The sequence below is a fragment of the Mus pahari genome, chromosome 1 (assembly GCF_900095145.1).
Source record: "Mus pahari chromosome 1, PAHARI_EIJ_v1.1, whole genome shotgun sequence".
NCBI classification, from domain to species: Eukaryota; Metazoa; Chordata; class Mammalia; order Rodentia; family Muridae; genus Mus; species Mus pahari.
The window spans coordinates 51,720,475-51,740,535 of record NC_034590.1 but is presented as its reverse complement, the minus strand read 5'-3'; the positions used below and the strand labels follow the sequence as shown (position 1 = coordinate 51,740,535).

General features: G+C 50.7%; 2 protein-coding genes across 2 annotated transcripts in view; one reads left to right on the top strand and one right to left on the bottom strand.

Annotated features, from left to right (window-relative positions):
• Positions 1–57: 57 nt before the first annotated feature.
• On the top strand, positions 58–5,483 carry Cib1 (calcium and integrin binding 1). The gene is made up of 7 exons (XM_021202103.1): positions 58–330; positions 462–496; positions 2,430–2,538; positions 4,028–4,178; positions 4,297–4,415; positions 4,493–4,581; positions 5,254–5,483. Exons 1-7 carry the CDS (start codon positions 280–282, stop codon positions 5,273–5,275), a joined length of 576 nt encoding a protein of 191 aa, XP_021057762.1. The 5' UTR covers positions 58–279; the 3' UTR covers positions 5,276–5,483.
• Positions 5,484–6,066: 583 nt separating this feature from the next.
• Sema4b (semaphorin 4B) overlaps positions 6,067–20,061 on the bottom strand; it is a 41,279-nt gene continuing 27,284 nt past the window's right edge. Inside the window, exons 4-15 of the mRNA XM_021196638.2 lie at positions 19,814–19,876; positions 17,491–17,589; positions 16,758–16,869; positions 16,355–16,468; positions 16,099–16,250; positions 13,954–14,135; positions 13,681–13,831; positions 12,685–12,895; positions 12,459–12,574; positions 12,066–12,232; positions 8,562–8,644; positions 6,067–7,979 (exon numbers count right to left, since the gene is read on the bottom strand). Of these exons, the coding sequence (XP_021052297.1) occupies positions 7,240–7,979; positions 8,562–8,644; positions 12,066–12,232; positions 12,459–12,574; positions 12,685–12,895; positions 13,681–13,831; positions 13,954–14,135; positions 16,099–16,250; positions 16,355–16,468; positions 16,758–16,869; positions 17,491–17,589; positions 19,814–19,876 (2,190 nt within the window). The 3' untranslated portion in view covers positions 6,067–7,239. The remainder of the gene's footprint in view (positions 7,980–8,561; positions 8,645–12,065; positions 12,233–12,458; positions 12,575–12,684; positions 12,896–13,680; positions 13,832–13,953; positions 14,136–16,098; positions 16,251–16,354; positions 16,469–16,757; positions 16,870–17,490; positions 17,590–19,813; positions 19,877–20,061) is intronic.

Genomic DNA, 20,061 nt, shown 5'->3' with positions numbered 1-20,061 from the left:
GCACTTGGCTCGTTCCACCCCGCCCACTAGAAGGCGGGGCCATGAGGCCTGGGCCCCGCCCCGGCGCGTCCGGCTCCTCCCCGGGCCCTCCCTCCAGCTCTCCTGGCCCGCTGAGCGGCGCTTAGGGTGGCGGGGCACTGTAGGCAGGGGCGGGCCTGGGGGCGGAGGCCAGGCAGCGGTTGCTGCGGGGACTGGGCGGGGACGCGGCCCCGAGGACGGAAGTGAGAAAGTTGCCGGCGTCCCGGGGAGAGTTGGCCTAGCTGTGCGCGCACCGCGGCGATGGGAGGTTCGGGCAGTCGCCTGTCTAAGGAGCTGCTGGCCGAGTACCAGGTGCGCGGGGCGCCAGTTCTCGCGGAGCTCGCGTGCGGGCCCGCGCAGGGGAGTGGGGTTCGGGGAACAGGTGGCGGGGCGGCCGTGGCTTTCGGGCGGCTTGCAGACCCTTGTCTGGATTTGCCTTTCAGGACCTGACGTTCCTGACCAAGCAGGAGATCCTCCTGTGAGTGCTGCCCTGACACCCCCCTCCCCCCGTCCTCCAACTCGAGATTGCCGGGGGAGGGCTTTGCGGGTGCTTTTCTCGCGGGGTACGGACTGGACGTCTCACCTCCGAGGGTGGGGCTGTGCTTCAGGGATGTCAGGATCACTGGATCTGGAATCGGAGGCTCAGAGTTGCAAGTCCCGCCCGCTCCAGAGCCTCACCTTTGCACCACGCTAACACTTGTGTGTATCCAGGAAAAGTTGAACTGTTTGAGCTCCTCAGCCTCCTCACTGCCGAGCTTCCTGCTCGCTTCTAAAAGGAACTGCTGTGACTCTTTGCGGACTTTGCCTTCTGGCAAAACCAAGATGTCTTGTGCCTGGCTCGCTCCAATCCCAACTTTACCTGTTTAATTCAGCAACCGTTAACGTTTACTGAACCCTTACTCTGCCCAGTAGCTCTTGAGTGATTCCCACATTACTTCAGGAGGAGGTTAGAGATCACGGAACCAGGTTCAGAGAGTTCTGGGAACTTGACTATAAAGCACACTCTAAGTGGTTTGCTGGCCAGAGCGGTTGAGTTAGGTTCCTAGTCGCTCCACGGCAATGAAATTCTATTGGGAAAGAGGTGGTGGCTGAGAGGAATCTCTGGAGTGAAGGTGGCATGTGTTTTCATTACTGTAATGTTAGAGTCCAGGTACTTGGTCCACACAGGCAGCCCTAACCAGCTAGGCTGTGCTAACTGCCCTCAGTGGGCCAAGGAAAGAGACAATATTGAAAAGCAGAGAAACAAAATGTATCCAGTGTGGCCACACTGGGAAAAAGAAGCAAAGAATGGACGTGGCCGCTCCTCGCCCCATCTTTAAGTCAATCTTCCTGTCCAGCTGATGTAAGATTTATATTTAAATAAAGGGCAGGAGGTATGTAAAATTAAGCAGCAGTCCTGGTCAAGATGGAGTCTCTCCGTCATTTTCAGCTCTAATCTCATGAAAGGTGATCTGACAAATTACCAGAACTGTCCGTGTAAAATCTCTTCCTGGTAGACATTTCCTCCTAAGTAGACAACAGGCTTCAATTCATCCTTCTCACAACAGGAGATTACCGGGGAATTCCAATTTCTCGGGGACATTGTTTCTGTAGTTCAATAGCCAAAGGGACAGGCACAAATGTCCTTAGAGTTATCTTTTTCCTGCCAGGGCTGTTGCAAAGAATGCCTGATACTGAAAGGGAAAGTCGCGGCTCAGGACCCCAAGACCAAGTTCTTAGCACAAAGGAGATTTATTTGCCTTAGAGGGACAGAGGGCAAGAAATAACAAAGACAGGAGATAGAGGACAGAAAGACGGGGAAGGGAACAAGGGAGAGGGGGAAGGGGTATTTGTCTTACAGGAGGAAGGACTGCCTCTGGATAGAGAGGAGACAGATGTGGACATAGGAAAATGGCAGATTATAAAGGTACAAGGGGAAACCCAGTGCTACGATGAGATATCTAATTTTAGCCAAAAGTGGCTTTTGATTGCTGGACTTGAATACTTTGATAGCTGGACCATGGTAGTTGGCCTCAGGAAGTGGCCAAATGAGGGAATAGACTTGGGGGGGGGGGCTGGCTTTAGGAATGTAGGTTGGTAGCAAGGTAGAAGGAATTGGGCCTTGCAGAGTGAGCAAGGCCTGCCAGAAGCAAGCTCACCAAGCTAGCCAGAGTCCCTTCAGATAAAGTGTCTGCAGACACGGGTTAAGTTCTTCTTCTTGTAAATGCCCACCCTAAGAAAGGACCCCAAGCCTCTGCTGTTCTGTGAATTACCCCTCTTTGGCTAAAGGTTGCCCAATGACTGGGAATCCTGAATGTGTGACTTAGTTTCACAGCTGGTTTATAGGGCATTCAAACCGCAGAATGGGTCTGTCGTAAATACAGGGAGACTGACTGCTTGAGGCCACCAATAAGTTTCCCTCTCTCTGCCAGAGCCCACAGACGCTTCTGCGAGCTGCTTCCCCCAGAGCAGCGGACCGTGGAGGAGTCACTGCACACTCGAGTACCATTTGAGCAGATCCTCAGCCTTCCAGAGCTCAAGGTTCAATTCTCTACCCACTTTACCCACCCTCTCTCTGCCGTTACCTCCCGTAACCCTTCCCACTGATTGTCAGCACAAGCCACCACACCCTGGGGTTTTATTTTGATGATGATGATGACGTGTAATTGTGTGGGATGTGTACACATGTAAGTGCTGGTGCCTGTGGAGTACAGAAAGCATGGGTCCCCTGGTGCTGGGGTTATACGTGGTTGCGAGCTGCTCCTCACAAGTGCCAGGAACTAGCTGGGTGTGGTGGCGCAGGCCTTTAATCCCAGCACTCTTGAGATTTCTGAGTTTGAGGCCAGCCTGGTCTACCAAGTGAGTTCCAGGACAGTCAGGGCTAAAGAAACCCTGTCTCGAAAAACCAGAAAAAAAAAAAAAAAAAAAAAAGACCCTGTACAAGTGCCAGGAACTGAACTAAGGTCCTCTATAAGAGCAGTATGGGCTTGTAATCCCTGATCCATCTCTTCAGCCCACTCTTCCTGTTTAAAACCAGTGGTTCTGAGGATTGAATGCAGGTCTGTATGTTTACATGGTGAGCACTGCACTGGCTAAGGCAGTTGACCACTTTGTTTTTCTGATGCCGGCTTTTACTACACACACAGCCTTTGCTGACCTTGAACTAGCTTCAGTCCCCCTTTTCCTGCCTTGTGAGCACCAGGATTATATGTATGCATCACCATGCCCGGCTTGCTATGAGTAATAATGAGTATTGTTTTTTCCAAGATGTTTCTCTGTGTAGCCCTGGCTGTCCCGGAACTCGCTTTGTAGACCAGGCTGCCTCAAACTCAAAGATCTGCCTGGGAGGAAAGGCGTGTGCCACCATTGCCTGGGTTATAATTGCTATTTTTTTTTTTTTTTTTTTTTTGGTTTTTTGGTTTTTTTTTTGTTTTTCAAGACACCAGGACAGCCAGGGCTATACAGAGAAACCCTGTCTCAAACAAACAAACAAAAAAAGAAAATCCAGAAACAAAATCCCTTGTCTTGTAATCCCAAGGACCTAAGTTTGGTCCCTGGGACCCATGGTAGAAGAAAATAGTCTATGAAAAGTTACTCTTGATTTCCACATGTGCTTACGTGTGCACATGCACAACTATAATAATCAGCTCCTCTTGTGGCTGTGCTTAGCGTGCCTCTCTTCCTGCTATGACTCTACCTATGATATGTGTGAGACTCCCAGGGAGCACCTCTGCCCCTTCCCTGGCTGGCTTTGTGGTCCCTCCAGTGCCCTCCATGTCCTCCCCTTCCAGCCTCAACTCCATAGTGCCGCTACTGTGATGAGCTTCCTCGAGTTTCCAGAAGGGAATCAGGCATGGTGGTACACACCTGCAACCCAGCACCTGGAAGGTAGAGGCAGGAGGATGAGGAGTTGGAGGCCAGCATGGGTTTGTGAGGCTGACCCTGCCTCAGAAGAAGTTTCCAGTTGAGCTGGCTGAGTTTGTAACCCAGGCCATGCCCTGTGATGTTCACAGAAGGCTTTCTTATGTAGGCCAACCCTTTCAAGGAGCGAATCTGCATGGTCTTCTCCACGTCGCCTACCAGAGACAGCCTGAGCTTTGAGGACTTCCTGGACCTCCTGAGTGTCTTCAGTGACACAGCAACCCCAGACATCAAGTCACACTATGCCTTCCGCATCTTTGGTAAGCACTGTGAGATTGGCTGGACCCCACTCCTTCCCACACAGGGAATGAGGGTAGGTGTGTGCCTACAGACTGCCTCTTGAGCACATCCTCGTTGCTCCCTGTGTCTGCTGCTTAGACTTTGATGACGACGGGACCCTGGACAGAGGAGACCTGAGCCAGCTTGTGAACTGCCTCACAGGAGAGGGTGAGGACACTCGGCTCAGCGCTTCTGAGATGAAGCAGCTGATTGACAACGTGAGCTGAGGCTTCTGGCGGCGGTGTGTCGGGTGGGACGGGTTGGAGCTGAACACCTAAAGTCCTCTCTTCCCTAGATCCTGGAAGAGTCAGACATTGACAGGGATGGGACCATCAATCTTTCCGAGTTCCAGCATGTCATCTCGCGCTCACCAGACTTTGCCAGGTATGACAGGGGCTTTCCGAGTACCCATCTACTCTGGGATGGTATCCGAGGCATGGTTCAGGATGGTCTTTCAGAGACGACACAGGGGACCCAGCCCACTCCATTTTTGGTTTTTTTGAGACAGGATTTCATGTTGCTGAGACTGACCTTAAATTCCACCTGCCTCTGCCTGCCCATTACTGATATTAAAGTTGTGCACCAGCACACCCAGCCTGGACTTTTAAACTTCTGGTTCCTCTTCTCTACCTCCTGAGTACTAGGATGTCTAGTTTTGTGGTACCAAGAACTGAACAGTTTCAAACCTGTTATGCAAATACTCTACTGAGCTCCATGTCCAGCTCCTCAAACAGGAACCTTTGGCTGTGGTGGTGCAGGTCTATAATCCCAGCACACAGAAGGTAAAGGCAAGCTTGTTGCCTATGCAAGGCTAGCTAGGTATATACACAGTGAATTCCATGCCAGCCAGAAGTTGTTTCAGAAGGACAAAAAAAGTCATAGGCGAAGTGGGTATGGTTAGTCAGGGCTGTATCACCCCCTTCTATCAGGAAACCCAACTTGGGCTGGGGTATAGCGCAGTGGTAGAGTGTACATGTTTAACATGTGTCAGGCCCTGGGTTCGATCCCCAGCACCAAACCAAAAAGCCAAACCCAACTCACTCTTCGCTCCTGCAGCTCCTTTAAGATTGTCCTGTGACGGCTTCTAAGTACCAACATCCTGTCCAAGACCGGCCACTGCCGAGATGTGGCCAAGGTTACGCCTGCGCTGTCAGGGCCAGTGCTGGCCCAGCCTGGAGAGGGCGCTGCAGAGTCTGGCCCTCTGGCAGGGGAGGACCCTCCCCCTTGTCACTGCTGTTGTCATCACTGTGTTTACTAATTGGTAATAAAGGTTTAGAAATGTTTGACTTCCTTGTATGACAGCAGCATCAGGACTGGACATGTAGGTGCTTCTGATCTGGACGTGTTGTCGCCTCTGATCACCCCTACTCTGGAGACATTCAAGTTCATTTCCACATGTGTGAGAGCTTACAGAATGGTCCACTGAATTCAAGTTCATTTCCACATGTGTGAGAGCTTACAGAATGGTCCACTGAAGAAAAAAGTCAGTTTTCCATATCATCTGAAAACTTAAAACACTAGAGAGTGACAAAAAGCCCTGTCTGTGCTCTAAACTGGGTGCAGAGGGAAGGGAGTCATCCTGCTAAGACCACACCCTCCCAGGTAACATCAGACTTTAGAGAAAGGGACCCCAGAAAGATAAAACCCCAAAGCAATGCCAGGCTGGGGAGATAGCTCACTTAGTCAAGTGTCTGCCTCACAAGATGAGGCCCTCAGTCCATGAGCTGGGGAGGCAGAGACAGGAGGCTCCCCGCCCGGGCTCACTAACCAGCCACTCTAGCCTAATGGTGAACCTGAATGAGATCCTGTCTAACAAGGCAAATGCAATTCCTACGGATGATACATACCTAAGGAGAGCCTCTAGTCTCTGCATATACATATATTCATATCACATACACATAAAGCAAGGAGAGCCTCTGGTCTCCACGTGGACACATATTCATATTATTCATATTACACATAAAGCAAAGTCCTTCAGGAATTTGGGCCACAACTATAATTTGTCGGATTTTATTTAAAAAAGAAAGTAAAGTGCATCTTATTAAAAAAAAAAATATAAAACCCATGTAAGTTCAGGGTCCTTGTGATGGGCAGTGTCAGCATCCCTTAGAGTGACAGGTGCGGGAGCGGTACGGTGAGCTAGGTCAGGGAACGGGGATCCAGGAGTCTGCTGGAATTAGAAGACAGGTGGAGCTGGGTGTAGTGGTGCACGCCTTTAGTCCCAGCACTTGGGAGGCAGAGGCAGGCTGATTTCTAAATTCGAGGTCAGCCTGGTCTACAAAGTGAGTTCCAAGACAGCCAGGGCTACAGAGAAACCCTGTCTCAAAAAGCATGGTAAAAAGAAGAAGATGGGTGGGGACACGGTTCTCGACTTGGAAAAGGACAGCAGGCAACAGTTTTCTGTCACAACCCTCCTTGGGGTCACTCCCTTGCTTTTGAGGCTACAGCCTGATACAGGCTGGAGAAGTCCGGGAACTGGGACTGAGCCCAGGGTCTGGTGAGGAGGGCTGCAGAGCCAGCCTAGCCCTCTGTCCCTGAGGTGGTAGGGTGTCAGCGGTCACAGATATGCCCTTGGTTGGCTGGAACTGGAGCAGGGCCATGATTCTGCAGTGAGAAAGGGTTGCCTCAGCAGCAGAGTCCAATAGTCCAGTGGGGGAGGGATTCCCAACTTGCGCTCGCTCACGAAGCCACTTTGGAGAAGTCCCCAAGAGCCCTGCAGGCTGAACTGGAGTGGCTATGTCGTAGTTTTCCTTGTCTGTCTCTCCTTCCTCTCTCTCTGGCTTCACATTTGCAGTTTTAAACAAAGGGCTCAGTTAAGTAGCAGAGTTCTGCCACCCAGACAAGGACTCTCTGGCCCCTGGAGGCAGCCAGCCCCCTTTTCGGCTGGACACTGGAAGCAGCTGGCTGGGCTGTTGGGGCTGTGGTACCAGCTGCCTCCCAGGCAGGGTACCGTGGCTGTGTTCTGTGAGAAGCAGAGGTAGATGACCTCCACTGAACACTCACAACCCCTGAGGTCAGGGTGGCCACATCTGAAGTCAGCTCTCATACCACAGAGTCTCGGATTTCAGAGCCCAGTCGAACTCGGGGCCGGGGACACACGGGAGACACCTCCACAAAGCTGTCCTGGATACTCAGCGGCCTCTTCTCTGATTCAGTAAAGACCCTGGGCCCCGGGGAGCTATCTGACAGAGCCTGGTAGCCTCGGTGGTCAAGTGGGGTGCTAGGAGGGCCGACACCATTCAGCGGTCGGGTCTCAGGTGGTAGCACTACAGGGCGAGTCTTGGGGTGCACACTGGCACACTCGCCCTGCTTTAGGAAGAGTTTCATGCCATCCCGATGTCGGTAGAGAAAGAACAGAACCAGAAGCACCACAGCGAACCCAAACAGAGTACACATCACCAGGAATTCGTTCCAGTACGACTTGTCCGCACCCCAGCTGGCCCTGCCACCAGCCGGGGCACTCACTCGTGACGTGTTGATAATGACCGGGGTACCATCACGCTGGTTCTTCTGGTCCATTACCCCCTCCTCCATCACCTCTGGGCAGTAGCTAGCCACCAGCTGCCGGAATCCTTCTTCTATCGACCAACACTGGAACACCCCCAACCCCTGCTGGCTGCCCACCAGCAGCAGGTCCCCGGTGGGTAACACACGGCAGGAGGCTGAGGAATTGACTGGGGCTCCATTGTGCACCCAGAACCGAGTGGCCAGGTTTGAGAGGAGTGGGCAGGCCAGGGTGTTCACTGTGTTTGGTTGGATCTGGACTTGTTTACATGGCTTACCTGTGGGCAGAATAGGCATAGGGTAGAAGAAGCCGCTGCCCAGAGCAGCCCCAGGCTTAGGCCCACCCTCCTGCAATCTGGCGCTATGATAGTGTGGTAATTTGAATGAAAATGGCCCCATAGGCTCAAAGGCAATTAATTAATTAAGTATTGGGACATGTGGCCTTGTTGAAGGAAGTGTGTCACTGGAGCTGGGCCTTGAGGTTTCAGATGCCCAAGCCAGGCTCAGTGACACTCTCTCTCCCTGCTGTCCACTGATCCAGATTTAGAACTCTCACTACCTCTCCAGCACATGTGTGCCTGCAATGCCACCATGCTTCCTGCTATGACAATAATGGACTGATCTCTGAACTGTAAGCTAACATCAATTAAATGTTACCCTTTATAAGAGCTGTGATCACGGTATATCTTCCCAGCAAGAGAAACTCTAACTAAGTCCAATGGTAACTTGGGCGATTGTTGGGACCAAGTGACTCACGATCTGGACTCTTCTTTGTAGGGCTAGAGGAATAAATTTGTACCTAAAAATACCTAGAGTTGTTTTCCAAGCAAATATGGCTCACCTTTCCCAGGGCATCTTACCTGGCACAAGAATCCGGGCCTTGGATGAGGAATTATTGCAGAGTTCCTTGGTATTGGCACCCTCAATGTCCTGGATCCATGGCCTGGGTATAAGAGAGTCTTGGGTAGAATCCCATGGGCCAGTGTTCCCTTTTCCCTCCATTGTTGGTCCTGGGCAGAGAACCTGGTGTGTAAGGACCACCAGGTCCAAAGCAGGTGCAGGAGACTTGCCTGAGCAGAGTCCCCACTACCGGGCTGACTGGGCGCCTCTAGTCATTATTACAGGTGTGCGTGTTAATGTGGAGAGTTGGAGGACAGCCTTAGTGTTATCCTTACGAACATCATCCACCTCCTTTGAGACACAATGTCTCATTGGCCTGGAGTTCAACAACTAGGAAAGATCAGATGGGCAGGGAACTACAGGGGTCTACCTGTCTCTCTTGCCACCATTATGCTCGGCATTTTTATGTGTGTTCTGAGAATCAAACTCAGATTCTCACACTTTTGAGGCAAGTACTTCACTGTCTTAGCTGTCTCCTCAAACCCTGTCTACACATTATTACAAATAAAAGTCACAAACAACCTCCTTTTGCTATGAAAGCAGAATGTGCCTGGCCCTCGGGAGGCAGTCACAGGAGGTACAGAAACCCACAGTTATCTTCACAACACAGGAGACCCTCCCACCAAAGAAGGTAATTCAAAACCCAAGTGGCCATGAGGTGCACATCAGTCCTAGCTACAGAGCAGGACCCTGTCGAAAGAAAGAGAGAGAGAGAGAGAGAGAGAGAGAGAGAGAGAAAGGGAGGGAGGCCTTTTATTCTTTTTTTTTTAAAGATTTATTGATTTATTTATTATATGTAAGTACACTGTAGCTGTCTTCAGACACTCCAGAAGAGCTGCTTGTGGACGTTGTACATCGTGGTGCGGAGCCTAGTGCGCACCACGATGTACAACGTCCACAAGCAGGCCCACTGAGCCATCTCACCAACCCTTTTTTTTTTTTTTAAGGCTACCCTTCAACTGCCAACTTTTCTACTTTAGACTCTAGTTTTGGGATTACAGGTGTGTACACTAGAAAAGGTGAATTTTCATGTACTTACAAGTTAGAAAGCTCAGCCAGGCAGTGTAGCACACATCTTTAATGCCAGCGCTTGGGGAAGCTGGGACAGATTTCTGTGAGTTTGAGGCCAGCCTGGTCTACACAATGAATTCCTGGCTAGCCAGGGCTATAGTGAGACCCTGTCTCAAAAAAGGAGAAAATAGGGGGCTGGAGAGATGGCTCAGCGGGTAAGAGCACTGACAGCTCTTCCAAAGGTCCTGAGTTCAAATGCCACATGGTGGCTCACAACCACCCGTAATGAGATCTGATGCCCTCTTCTGGGGTGTCTGAAGACAGCTACAGTGTACTTACATATAACAATAAATAAATCTTAAAAAAAAAAAAAAAAAAAAAAGGAGAAAATAAAACTCAACCAAGCATAAAGAACACAAGCATTCCAGAAGTTGCCAGAATCTGCTATGGAGCAGCCAAGGGAGATCTTACATACATGCTTCCGGAGTTTATCAGTGTCTAAGAAGGTTGGGGTTCTGTTGTTGTTTTGTTTTACTGGGTGGAGGGGACGGTGTATGTGTGCAAGAGTTGGGGGAGAGCTGGGCAGTGGTGGCGCACGCCTTTAATCCCAGCACTCAGGAGGCAGAGGCAGGTGGATTTCTGAGTTGGAGGCCAGCCTGGTCTACAAAGTGAGTTCTAGGACAGCCAGGGCTATACAGAGAAACCCTGTCTCAAAAAAACAAAAAACAAAAAACAAAAAACAAAAAAAAAGAGTTGGGGGAGAAAAGGGAGGTTGAAATAGGGTCTTTTTTTTTTTCCTTTCTTGCACAGCCCGGACTGTCCTGCAACTCAATGAATGTGTAAACCAGGCTGGTCTCAAAACTCACAGAGATCCACCAGGTGTATGCCTCTGCCTCCTGAGCTCTGGGATTAAAGGCATTTGCCAAAGCATCTAGCCCAAACGGGGCCTTATTTATATAGCTTAAGTTAGCTTCAAACTTTTTTTTTTTTTTTTTTAATTTTATTTATTATATGTAAGTACACTGTAGCTGTCTTCAGACACTCCAGAAGAGGGCATCAGATCTTGTTACGGATGGTTATGAGCCACCATGTGGTTGCTGGGATTTGAACTCCGGACCTTTGGAAGAGCAGTCGGGTGCTCTTACCCACTGAGCCATCTCACCAGCCCCAGCTTCAAACTTTTTATGTAGTCAAGGATGACTTTGAACTACAGATCTTCCTGCTTCTACCTCCCTAGTAATGGGACTTCAGGCCACACACACAAAACCACCCCCAAATATGGAAGTTCCTGAAAAAATTTAAAGACAGACAGCAGCCATACCCCACCTATGAGACAAGAATACGGCTAAGGGAGTGTGCCACTTCTGTGCTTTAAGTGTGCAGTAATTTGTGTCCTTTTGATGTAAACAAAAGAACACTACAAATGAGAAATGCCATGTGTATTAAAACAATGAGATCATTCATTTGACCCATTTTAGGAAAATACAAAGACATGTTAAAATCCAGTCCACGGGTAGGGCTGAAGAGCTTCACTTGGAGAACATCCCTCTTAAAAAATATATATATATAATAATAATAATAATAATTATTCCTTTTATGTATGTGCATCTGCATATACCTAGGAGAATTTACTGTGCCAGGTGTATGCAGGGAGCCAGTTCTAAGCAGCTGGTAGTAAACTGCCTGATACAGGAGCTAGGAATGGAACCTGAGTCCTCTATGAGAAAAGTCAGTGCTCTTAACTGCTCAGCCATGTCTCCAGCACCATCCATTTTTGTGAGACAAAGTCTCATGTAACTCATGCTGGCCTTGAAACTCATTATGTTGCAGAGAATGTCCTTGAACTTCTGAACCTCCTGCCTCTAGTAGGATTATACACAAGCACCATTAGGTCCTAGCCACCCTATTTTCTTCTGATCATCCACCACTATATACTGAGTTCTAGGCCACACCTAGGCTACATGAGACCCTGTCTCAATAAAACAAAAAACAAACAATATAACAACAATAAAGCCAGGTACTGGATTACAGACAAACCCCACTTCAGCTGACTCATACCTATTTTTATTTAAATTGAGACAGGGTCTCATTATGTAGTTCTGGCTGGTCTTAAATTCACCGCCTCTGCTCCCTGCATGCTAGGATTAAAGGTGTGCATCACTGTGCCAATTAGCAAATCTCTATTTTCTCAACAGACATCTCTAATCCAAATGTTACTCTACTTTTTAATGGTTTTAATGGCTTACCGAACAGCCTTACTTACAATAAGCTATGTTCATGTGGCAATCCACATTTTCTTTACTAGATGTTTCTTATTCTGGCAAACCCTGTCTATCTGGTCCACATAGATTATATGGCCACAGAGAACTGAGAAATAACCACGTGCAGGGGTCCCAGAGAAGATGCAGTGCTCAGAGATGAGGATGAGTCACTGGGTCTTTGGGAGTTCTCACCTGGAGGCCAGATGAGGCTGGTAGAGGCTAGCGAGCCTGCAGGCAGAGCCGGTCCAGGCACAGTAGGGGTCTCGAGCCAGGAGGCAGTCTCCACAGGTTGGGTACAGGCTGCAGTTGGCCACGGGTACTTGCACCACCCCGGAATGGGAGGAGGCATACAACAGTCCCTACACAGGCAAACATGAAGAGTGAGGGTGAGGCACAGGCACCGGGACTGTCATACTAGCCTCACACGCTCACTGTCATCCCAGGGCACCCCTGACAAGTTCTGCCACATATCCTTTTGATGGTCAGCAGCCAGGGCTCTGTAACTTTCCGTCTTGCTTTGGCGAGGGACAGAAAGCTGGCCTGTTGACAGTCAAAGTGGTCAAGTTCACTCCAAGGCCCACTCACCCCATGGCTGTCCAAGAGCAGGTTCTGCACAGGCTGCCCTTGAGGGAAGACCTGCAGCTCCTCAATGATGTGCACTCTGGAGCTCAGGGTCACTGCCTTGTGCAGGCGGCCATCACCTGGAAGCATGGACACGACTCAGGCCCTGGTAGAGCCCACCGCCCACGATCTACCAGCCATGCAAGCATTCCCCTCCTTAACTCAATCCTGCAGGGCCGTAAGCACTCACCAGTGCCCAGAAATAGGACATCATACGTGCTGTGCAGGCCAGGCACGCGGTGCACAGCCACACGCTGGTAGCGGGCTCGGGGCTGCAGCAGCAGCAGGCGGCTGCGGACCTGCCCATCCATCAAGAAGTGATCCTTGAGGAAGTTCAGCACTCGGTCTGGGAGCTGCAGGGACGAGTTGATCTTCCGTTCCCGGGCACTGTTGGTAATGCACTGAAGAAGGCAGAAACATGAGGGACAGGAATCAACATGGAGCATGCCTCCAGGGACAGTAGCGGCCCCTGCCACACTAACTATGCTCCAGAAATCATGGCACATCTGCCTTTCCGCACAGCGCTGCTCCAAAGGCAAATCTGACGTGTGAAGAAAGCAAGGCCAGGGTTTCCTGCTGGCCTCTGGTCTATTGATCCTCACCAAGTTTGCACACAGGTCTCAAAAAGTGTGACTGTTCATTTTGCCTGAGGCCTTACCCACGTATCTTACCCTAGGGCTCCCGGGAAGTTCTCAGGATCAATCTCAGTACAGCTAGCCACATCCAATTCCCACACCTACCCAGGTCCTGTTTCTCTCTGCCCTAGGGTTTCTGCAGGAGGCTTCGTCGGGTGGACAGAGTAAAGGGACAGTAACAGTATTGTACAGTATTGTGCAAAGCAGGGTATGTGGCATCCTCTTGTACACTTAGGACTTGGGAGGATTGGGAATTCAAACAACCCAGGTTACACGAGACTGCTGCCTCTGAGACAGACAACTAAAGACAATCTACATCACTGCACAGAGGCCAAGCTGACAAGGCAGGACCGAAGGTGCTCTGCCATTCATGGGGCATCTTCTTTGGTAAGACGGGAAGCCAGGGCTTATTACGTTCTACTTCAAAGAAGAGAAATCAGATTCAGAGAAGCTTCATGGTTTGTCTGAGACCGTACAACCTTGCTCTCAGCATGGTCCAGGGACCAAGCCTGCCCAGAAGCCACTCTGAGCACAACACTACTGATACCTACCGCTCCCGGCCGCGGTGTGGGCACCTGGTGGGTCTCGGTATACCACTGCTGTGTCTCTCTGTTCACTTTCTTGTACAGGCCGTCAAAGGCCTTCTGCACATCATTCATGGTGAAGACGCAGATGGCAGAGCCTTCGGTGGTCCCTCTGTGCCTACAAAGGAAATAGTCAAATTAACTCTGTGTTCAGAGTTGAGAAGTGAGGCTCGATATGCCATCAGTGGGGGTCTAGCCACTCTTTATCCTCCTATCCCCAGCTAAATCTTAGCATCTCACCACTGGGAGGTAAAGACCCCATAGAAAAGGGTCTTGAGCCAATCCTGAGGGTTGGGGTTCAGGGTGAAGACATCTTGTAGCACGTTAAAGGGAAAGCCATCATCGGGCCGGGAGCACAGGAGCTGAGCTTTGAGGAAGGAGGTCCAGCGTTGCTGCAACACGCGCTCTCCACCCTCATCGCCCTGCAGGAGAAGAGGGGACACAGGCTTAATCACAAGCTGAGGGCCATTCTTGGAGTCACAGTGTCACCTTGCCAGCCCTCCTCAGCAGTAGCTGAGTCACACAGGAATGAAGAATGAGAGAAAGAGAGCCAGGACAGATGTGTACCTAAAATCTAGTATGTTTCCCATCACGAAAGTGCATTCCCTACTGTGGAAAACGAGCAAACAAGGACCATGGGAAAATAGGGAAGGGACAGGGGAGCTCTCGGCGGCCAGTGCTATCTGGCACGCTAGCATCACTGGCCACGTCAGAACCTGAAGCTTCAGGTTACCCAGGAGGATGAAGCAGGAGGATTGCCCAAGTCTAAGAGTTTGCAGTCAGCCAGGGAGTGAAGTAGGATTTCAACACAATGAACACATAAATGACTAAAGAATAGGAAAAGCTGTCCATGATTGACAGATTACTGAGCAAACAGGGAGAAATAGCACAACTCGGGTCTCAGGTTTGTAACTAAGTTAATACAAATACATTAGTGTAAACAGATCTGCAACATTAACATTAACAGTGGCTTCTTCTTGTGAGCATAGTAGGGGCCCTAAGAGCTTTACATGGCAGAATTTAATCCATGCAATAGCTAGTGATGTTATCACTGCCATTTAATAGCTAAGCTGGAGTCTAGAAGCTCCAACTCAAGAATCTGTGTGCTTACACAGTGATGCCGTCAGCTGTTCACTGCAGGTCACTTCTATGTGCACTTTCCTGGGTTCCAGTTTAAGAGAAAGCCAAGGACTTCTTTTCCAAGTAGCTTATAAGTCTTGTGTTTATAACCCTGGGCTTGATCCCCAGCAATGTATACACTAAGTGGGATGGCACAAGCAAGACCACCAAAAGTAGCCAGGCAGTGGTGGCACACGCCTTTAATCCTAGCACTCGGGAGGCAGAGGCAGGCGGATTTCTGAGTTCGAGGCCAGCCTGGTCTACAAAGTGAGTTCCAGGACAGCCAGGGCTATACAGAGAAACCCTGTCTCAAAAAAAATCAAAAAACAAACAAACAAACAAACAAAAAAAAAACTACCAAAAGTTCAAGGCTAGCCTGAGTGACACAGGATGTCTGAAGCCACTGGACTCAAGACTCTAAGAGAGGGATACCAATTTAAAATTTTAAGATAGAATCTGTGGGCTGAGGCAGGCAGATCTCTGAATCTGAGGCCAGCCTGGTCCACAGAGAAAGTTCCAGGACAGTTGGGACCACACAGAGAAACCCTGTCTTGGAAAACCAACAAAAAGACAGGGCCTTGCTAAGTTATCCAAGGTGGTCTTAAACTTGAGACGCCCACTGCCCGGCTCCCTGGGCGTGAGGCTTTGCAGCAGGCACCTTCACAGCTACCTTCAATGTGAGATTTTCTCAATTAAAAGAAGAGAGGCCAACCAGGAGTGTTGGCACCTTCCTTTAATCCCAGCACTTGGGAGGCAGAAGCAAACAGGTCTCTGTAAGTTTGAGGCCAGCCTGGTCTATAGAGTGAGTCCCATGATGGCCAAAACTATATAGTGAAACTAAAAACAACCAACCAACCAAACCAAACCAAACCAAACCAAACCAAACCAAACAAAAAACCAACCAACCAAACAAAAGAAGCCAGGCAGTGGTGGTGCCTGCTTTTACTCCTAGCACTCAGGAGGCAGAGGCGGCAGATCTCTGAGCTTGAGGTCTGGTCTACAGAGTGAGTTCCAGGGCAGCCGGGACTACACAGAGAAACCCTGTCTTGAAAAACCAAAACCAAACAAGAAACAAAAGAGGATAGCAGCATAGCACGGAGACGCAGTCCAGCCCCGGGACACACTGCCCAGAGCCCAGCTCACCAGATTCAAGACAAGGATGAGGAGGAAGAGGAGTGACAGACTGGTTGCTGGCTGGGCTGCGGCTCCCTGGAGGATGGCTCTGGAAGGTCACAGATGTGGATGACCCTGCTTCCTCCCACTCACCTTACAGACTCGGGCAACTCGGGACACGATGGTGTTCTCAAAGAACTCAAACTCCTGGCCCGTCTCGCTGAAGAAGAAGTAGATCTTATCATCATCACCTATTGGACTGCCCAGGCTCTCGGGGATGTAGGCCGAGGCCACAAAGGCAGGATCTGCAGAGGCCAGTGGAGGATACACAGTCAGTCCAGGAACCTCGGGGACAACATCCCCTCCCAAGGGTTAGGGAACTGCTCAGTGGGCCAAGGCAGAACTCCACCTTGTAGCCAGTTGAGGGAGCTCTCGGTCTTGGTGGGACGGGAGCTCTGGCTCCGGGAAATGGCAGGGTCGTTTCCCTGGAAGCTACTGACTGTTCCAGTGTACAGTTCGCCGTCTGCCAAGAGAATGTTCCCATGGGAATGGCTCCTTTGGCCCAGTCCCTGTGCCCTGCTCAGGGCCCTGAGTGACCACAGCCCCATCCATCCTGCCTAGACAGAAGCAGGGACTCGGAAGAGGGCAGCCCAGGGTCACTCAATGCCCCCTGGGAACCAGCACAGCATGGGGACACCACCTTACTTTTGGGACCCACACTGCCCAGAACCCAGACACACCCCAGATTTGGTCCTCCTGCCCTGTGTATCTTCCACAGAGCACAAAAATGCCCAGCCCATGACACCACTTACCAACCACCAGAGCCGTGGACTTGAAGTTGGGGTCAAAGGGACAACGGCCCTTGCCATCCTCCAGAATGACATTGCCAGCCTCATCTTGGGCTAAAGTAAAGCTCGCTATGTTCTGTGAGGGGAGTGGACAAGTGGCTCAGGACCAAGACATGGAACAAGGAAGTGCACAGCAGAGAAGTGCGCAGGTTCTAAAGTGTGTGTCTCCTTACCCCAGGGTCTATGTGAACGAATGTGTGCACTGGGCGCTATTCCCCAACGAACAGGAAAGAGATGTAGTGTGGGAAATTGCTCTGGAGCCAGGGAGAGCAACACAATGCAAACCCAGCAATTTCCGACTCCAAGCCCCTTGCTCCGCAACAGCCTTAATGCCATCCTCACTAGAGCATGTAAGGGGACGGGGTAGGGACACAGGGTGGGCATACACTGAAGGGTGCACAAGGTGACCTGGGGCGCCAAGCACAGCAAGGGCAAGAAACCCGAGGGCAGAAAGTTAGAAGTCAGTCGGGCTCTCTGGGTAAGGTGGCTGCACGCACCCCTCCCTGCCCCTGCAGGGAGACCCAGGAGGGCCTGGGAGGCAGCCGGGATGATGGGCTCACGGTCTCAAGAGCCTGGTGCTACCTAGAAGCCTGCCCCGAGGGTCCTCCTTCACCAGGAATCAGGGCCAGGGAAGAGCTCCCCTGGCAGAAAGGCTGTGCCCCAGGCAGCCAAGCCCCGGGTAGAGGAGGGAACTCACAATGTAAGCACACAGGGGGCTGAAGGCTGCCGTGCCACAGGTGAGCAGGTGGCTGCTGTTGAGTGGCAGGAGGATCTTGATGTAGTTTTGACAGTCACGCTGTGGGGAAGGAGAGTAATGTCAGGTCCACATATGCCACTAGGGGGCAGGGCTGAGGCTTCTTCCCCAGACCCAAGGCAGAACAATAGAAAGCAGGAGCTCTGGGCCAGGAGCAGGCTGGCAGAGCTAAAGCTGGGTCTGCGCTGGGGCTCAGCTAGTTTCCAGGTTGGCTAATAATGCTCCTTCTCTGAGGTAAAGGCACCGTAGAGGGGGTAATCCCACCTTTCGGAGTGTCTCAATCCTCTGGGGAGTCTCCTCCAACCCAGAGGGGAGACAGGAGGGAAAGCAGAAGGAACTGCTTAGCCCTGAACTCCTGGCACAAACTCCACCTCTACAAAGCATCTGATAGGAATTTCCAAACTGGTGCCACCAACACCCCAAGACCCACTGAAGTTTTTCCATCTTTCCAGAGGCAGGACGTGGCCTGGCTGTCTCTCAAATTCCACACCTTCCTGGATGCTAAACCTTCAATGAACAAAAACCCCGAATTTGATCATTTCTCACCCCTTTTCTGATAGTGCCCTGAATAAGGCACCATCACTGCCTGAGCCACAATGGTCTCCCTTGTGTTCAGTTCCAGAGGGGACACTATCATCAACACAATGGGGCCCATTTGTTTATTTTTATTTATGACAGTCTCACCACACAGCCCAGGCTCACCTGTGCCTTACAAGTGCTAGAATTACAAGGAGACACAAGCATGCCTGGCTCAAGGACATCCTTTTAGAACACAGGCAAGACAGGCCTGGCGGTACAAGTCTATGTTTCCAGCTGCTCAGGAGGCTGGGAGAAGAGGACCACAAGTTCCAGTCCAGCCTGGGTGAAAAGGCCAGGCTAGGTGACAAAGTGAGAACCCGCCTCTCAGAAGCAGGGGATCAGGGATGCAGCTCAGTGGTAGAGCACTTGTCTACGTGAGACCCAAAGTCCTGTCTAGTGTCTGGGTATGTCACAGTCAAGTTCCTTACCTTCTTCTAAATAGTCTTCGAACTATACAGATGTCTTTCTCTCTCTCTCTCTCTCTCTCTCTCTCTCTCTCTCTCTCTCTCTCTCTCTCTTTCTTTCTTTCTTTCTTTCTAGACCGGGTTTTTTCTGTGCTGGAATTCACTCCATACACCAGGCTGGCCTTGAACTCAGAGATCCACCTGCCTCTGCCTCTAGAGCACTGAGATTAAAGGTGTGTGACACCACCACCCAGCTGCTTTCCTTCTTGTTTATTGTCTGTGCATGAGTGTTTTGCCTGCATTGATGTGTGGACTTCTTTTGTGCCAGGTGCCCGTGGAGGCCAGAGAGGGTATCGGGTCCCTGGGGACTGGAGTTACAGAAGGTCATGAGCTGCCATGTGGGTGCTGGGAAACAGGCTGGACCTCTGGAAGAGCAGCCCATTCTCATACCTGCAGAACCATCTCTCTAGCCCTGGTATTTGATTTCTTTCTTTTTTTCTTTTTTTCATGACCACCTTATAAACTGATTTCTCATTGGCTTTTCTTCCATATATATAGCTTTTTGAAATGGTGTCATGGAGTTCAGTCCATCAATCTGCTATGTAGTCCAGGATGACCCTGAATCCCTAGCCCTCCTGCCCACGTTCTGGGATTACAGCATGGTTTTACTTTTTCATAATGTGTCCAGTAGTTAAAAGTAGAGACCAAGTGCTGAAGAGGGGCTGTGGCGTGGCTCACGGCCAGAGTACTTGTCGAGCTTGTGGGAGGCACCGTGTTCACCCCACACTGCCAACGAGTGCTTGCTGACTGTTCCTGAGTGAAGGGTGCGTGCTTGGGGCACATCCAGAACGTGGCCTGGAGGCCTCTGGGAATGGCAGCAAGTCCTACAGAAGATCTCTGGACTGGGCTGGACCCCATCTAATGTCCCGGCTAAAATCAAACTAGAATCTGCCAGACTTCTGTCCACTAGAAACCCTTTACAGACACAATCACACCTCACCAGGTTCATGTTGGTGCTAACGCTAATGGGACACTGTTTTTTGTTTTTTTTTTAGTGTCAGGGGCCCTGGATGCACTGGTTTATCCAGGGATTCAGGCATACTATCCCCATCTTACAGGTGAGAACACCAAGGCTCGGCCAGATGAATCTATTTATCCAGGATCACATAGAGGACAGGGCTGGGGCTGGGGCTGGGGCTGGGGCTGGGGCTCATGCCCAGTGCTGGCCATGTCCAGGCTGTGTCCGTATCCGCTCAGTGTTCTGCCCAGATCCCTCAGCTCACCTTTGGGTCCTTGCCCTTGAAGCTGCACTGCTGCTTCCTGTCAGCATCTGCACTCCACAGCAGCTGTGGAAGGAGGAGGGAAATAGGTGTGCGAGGGCACAGAGGGTGTGCAGAGCCACACTCCTGTCCTGTCCCAACCAGAGCATCCTGACCAGCAGGCCAGCTTCCCAAACACACACACTCACACACACACACACACACACACACACACACACAGACACACACACACACAGACACACACACACACA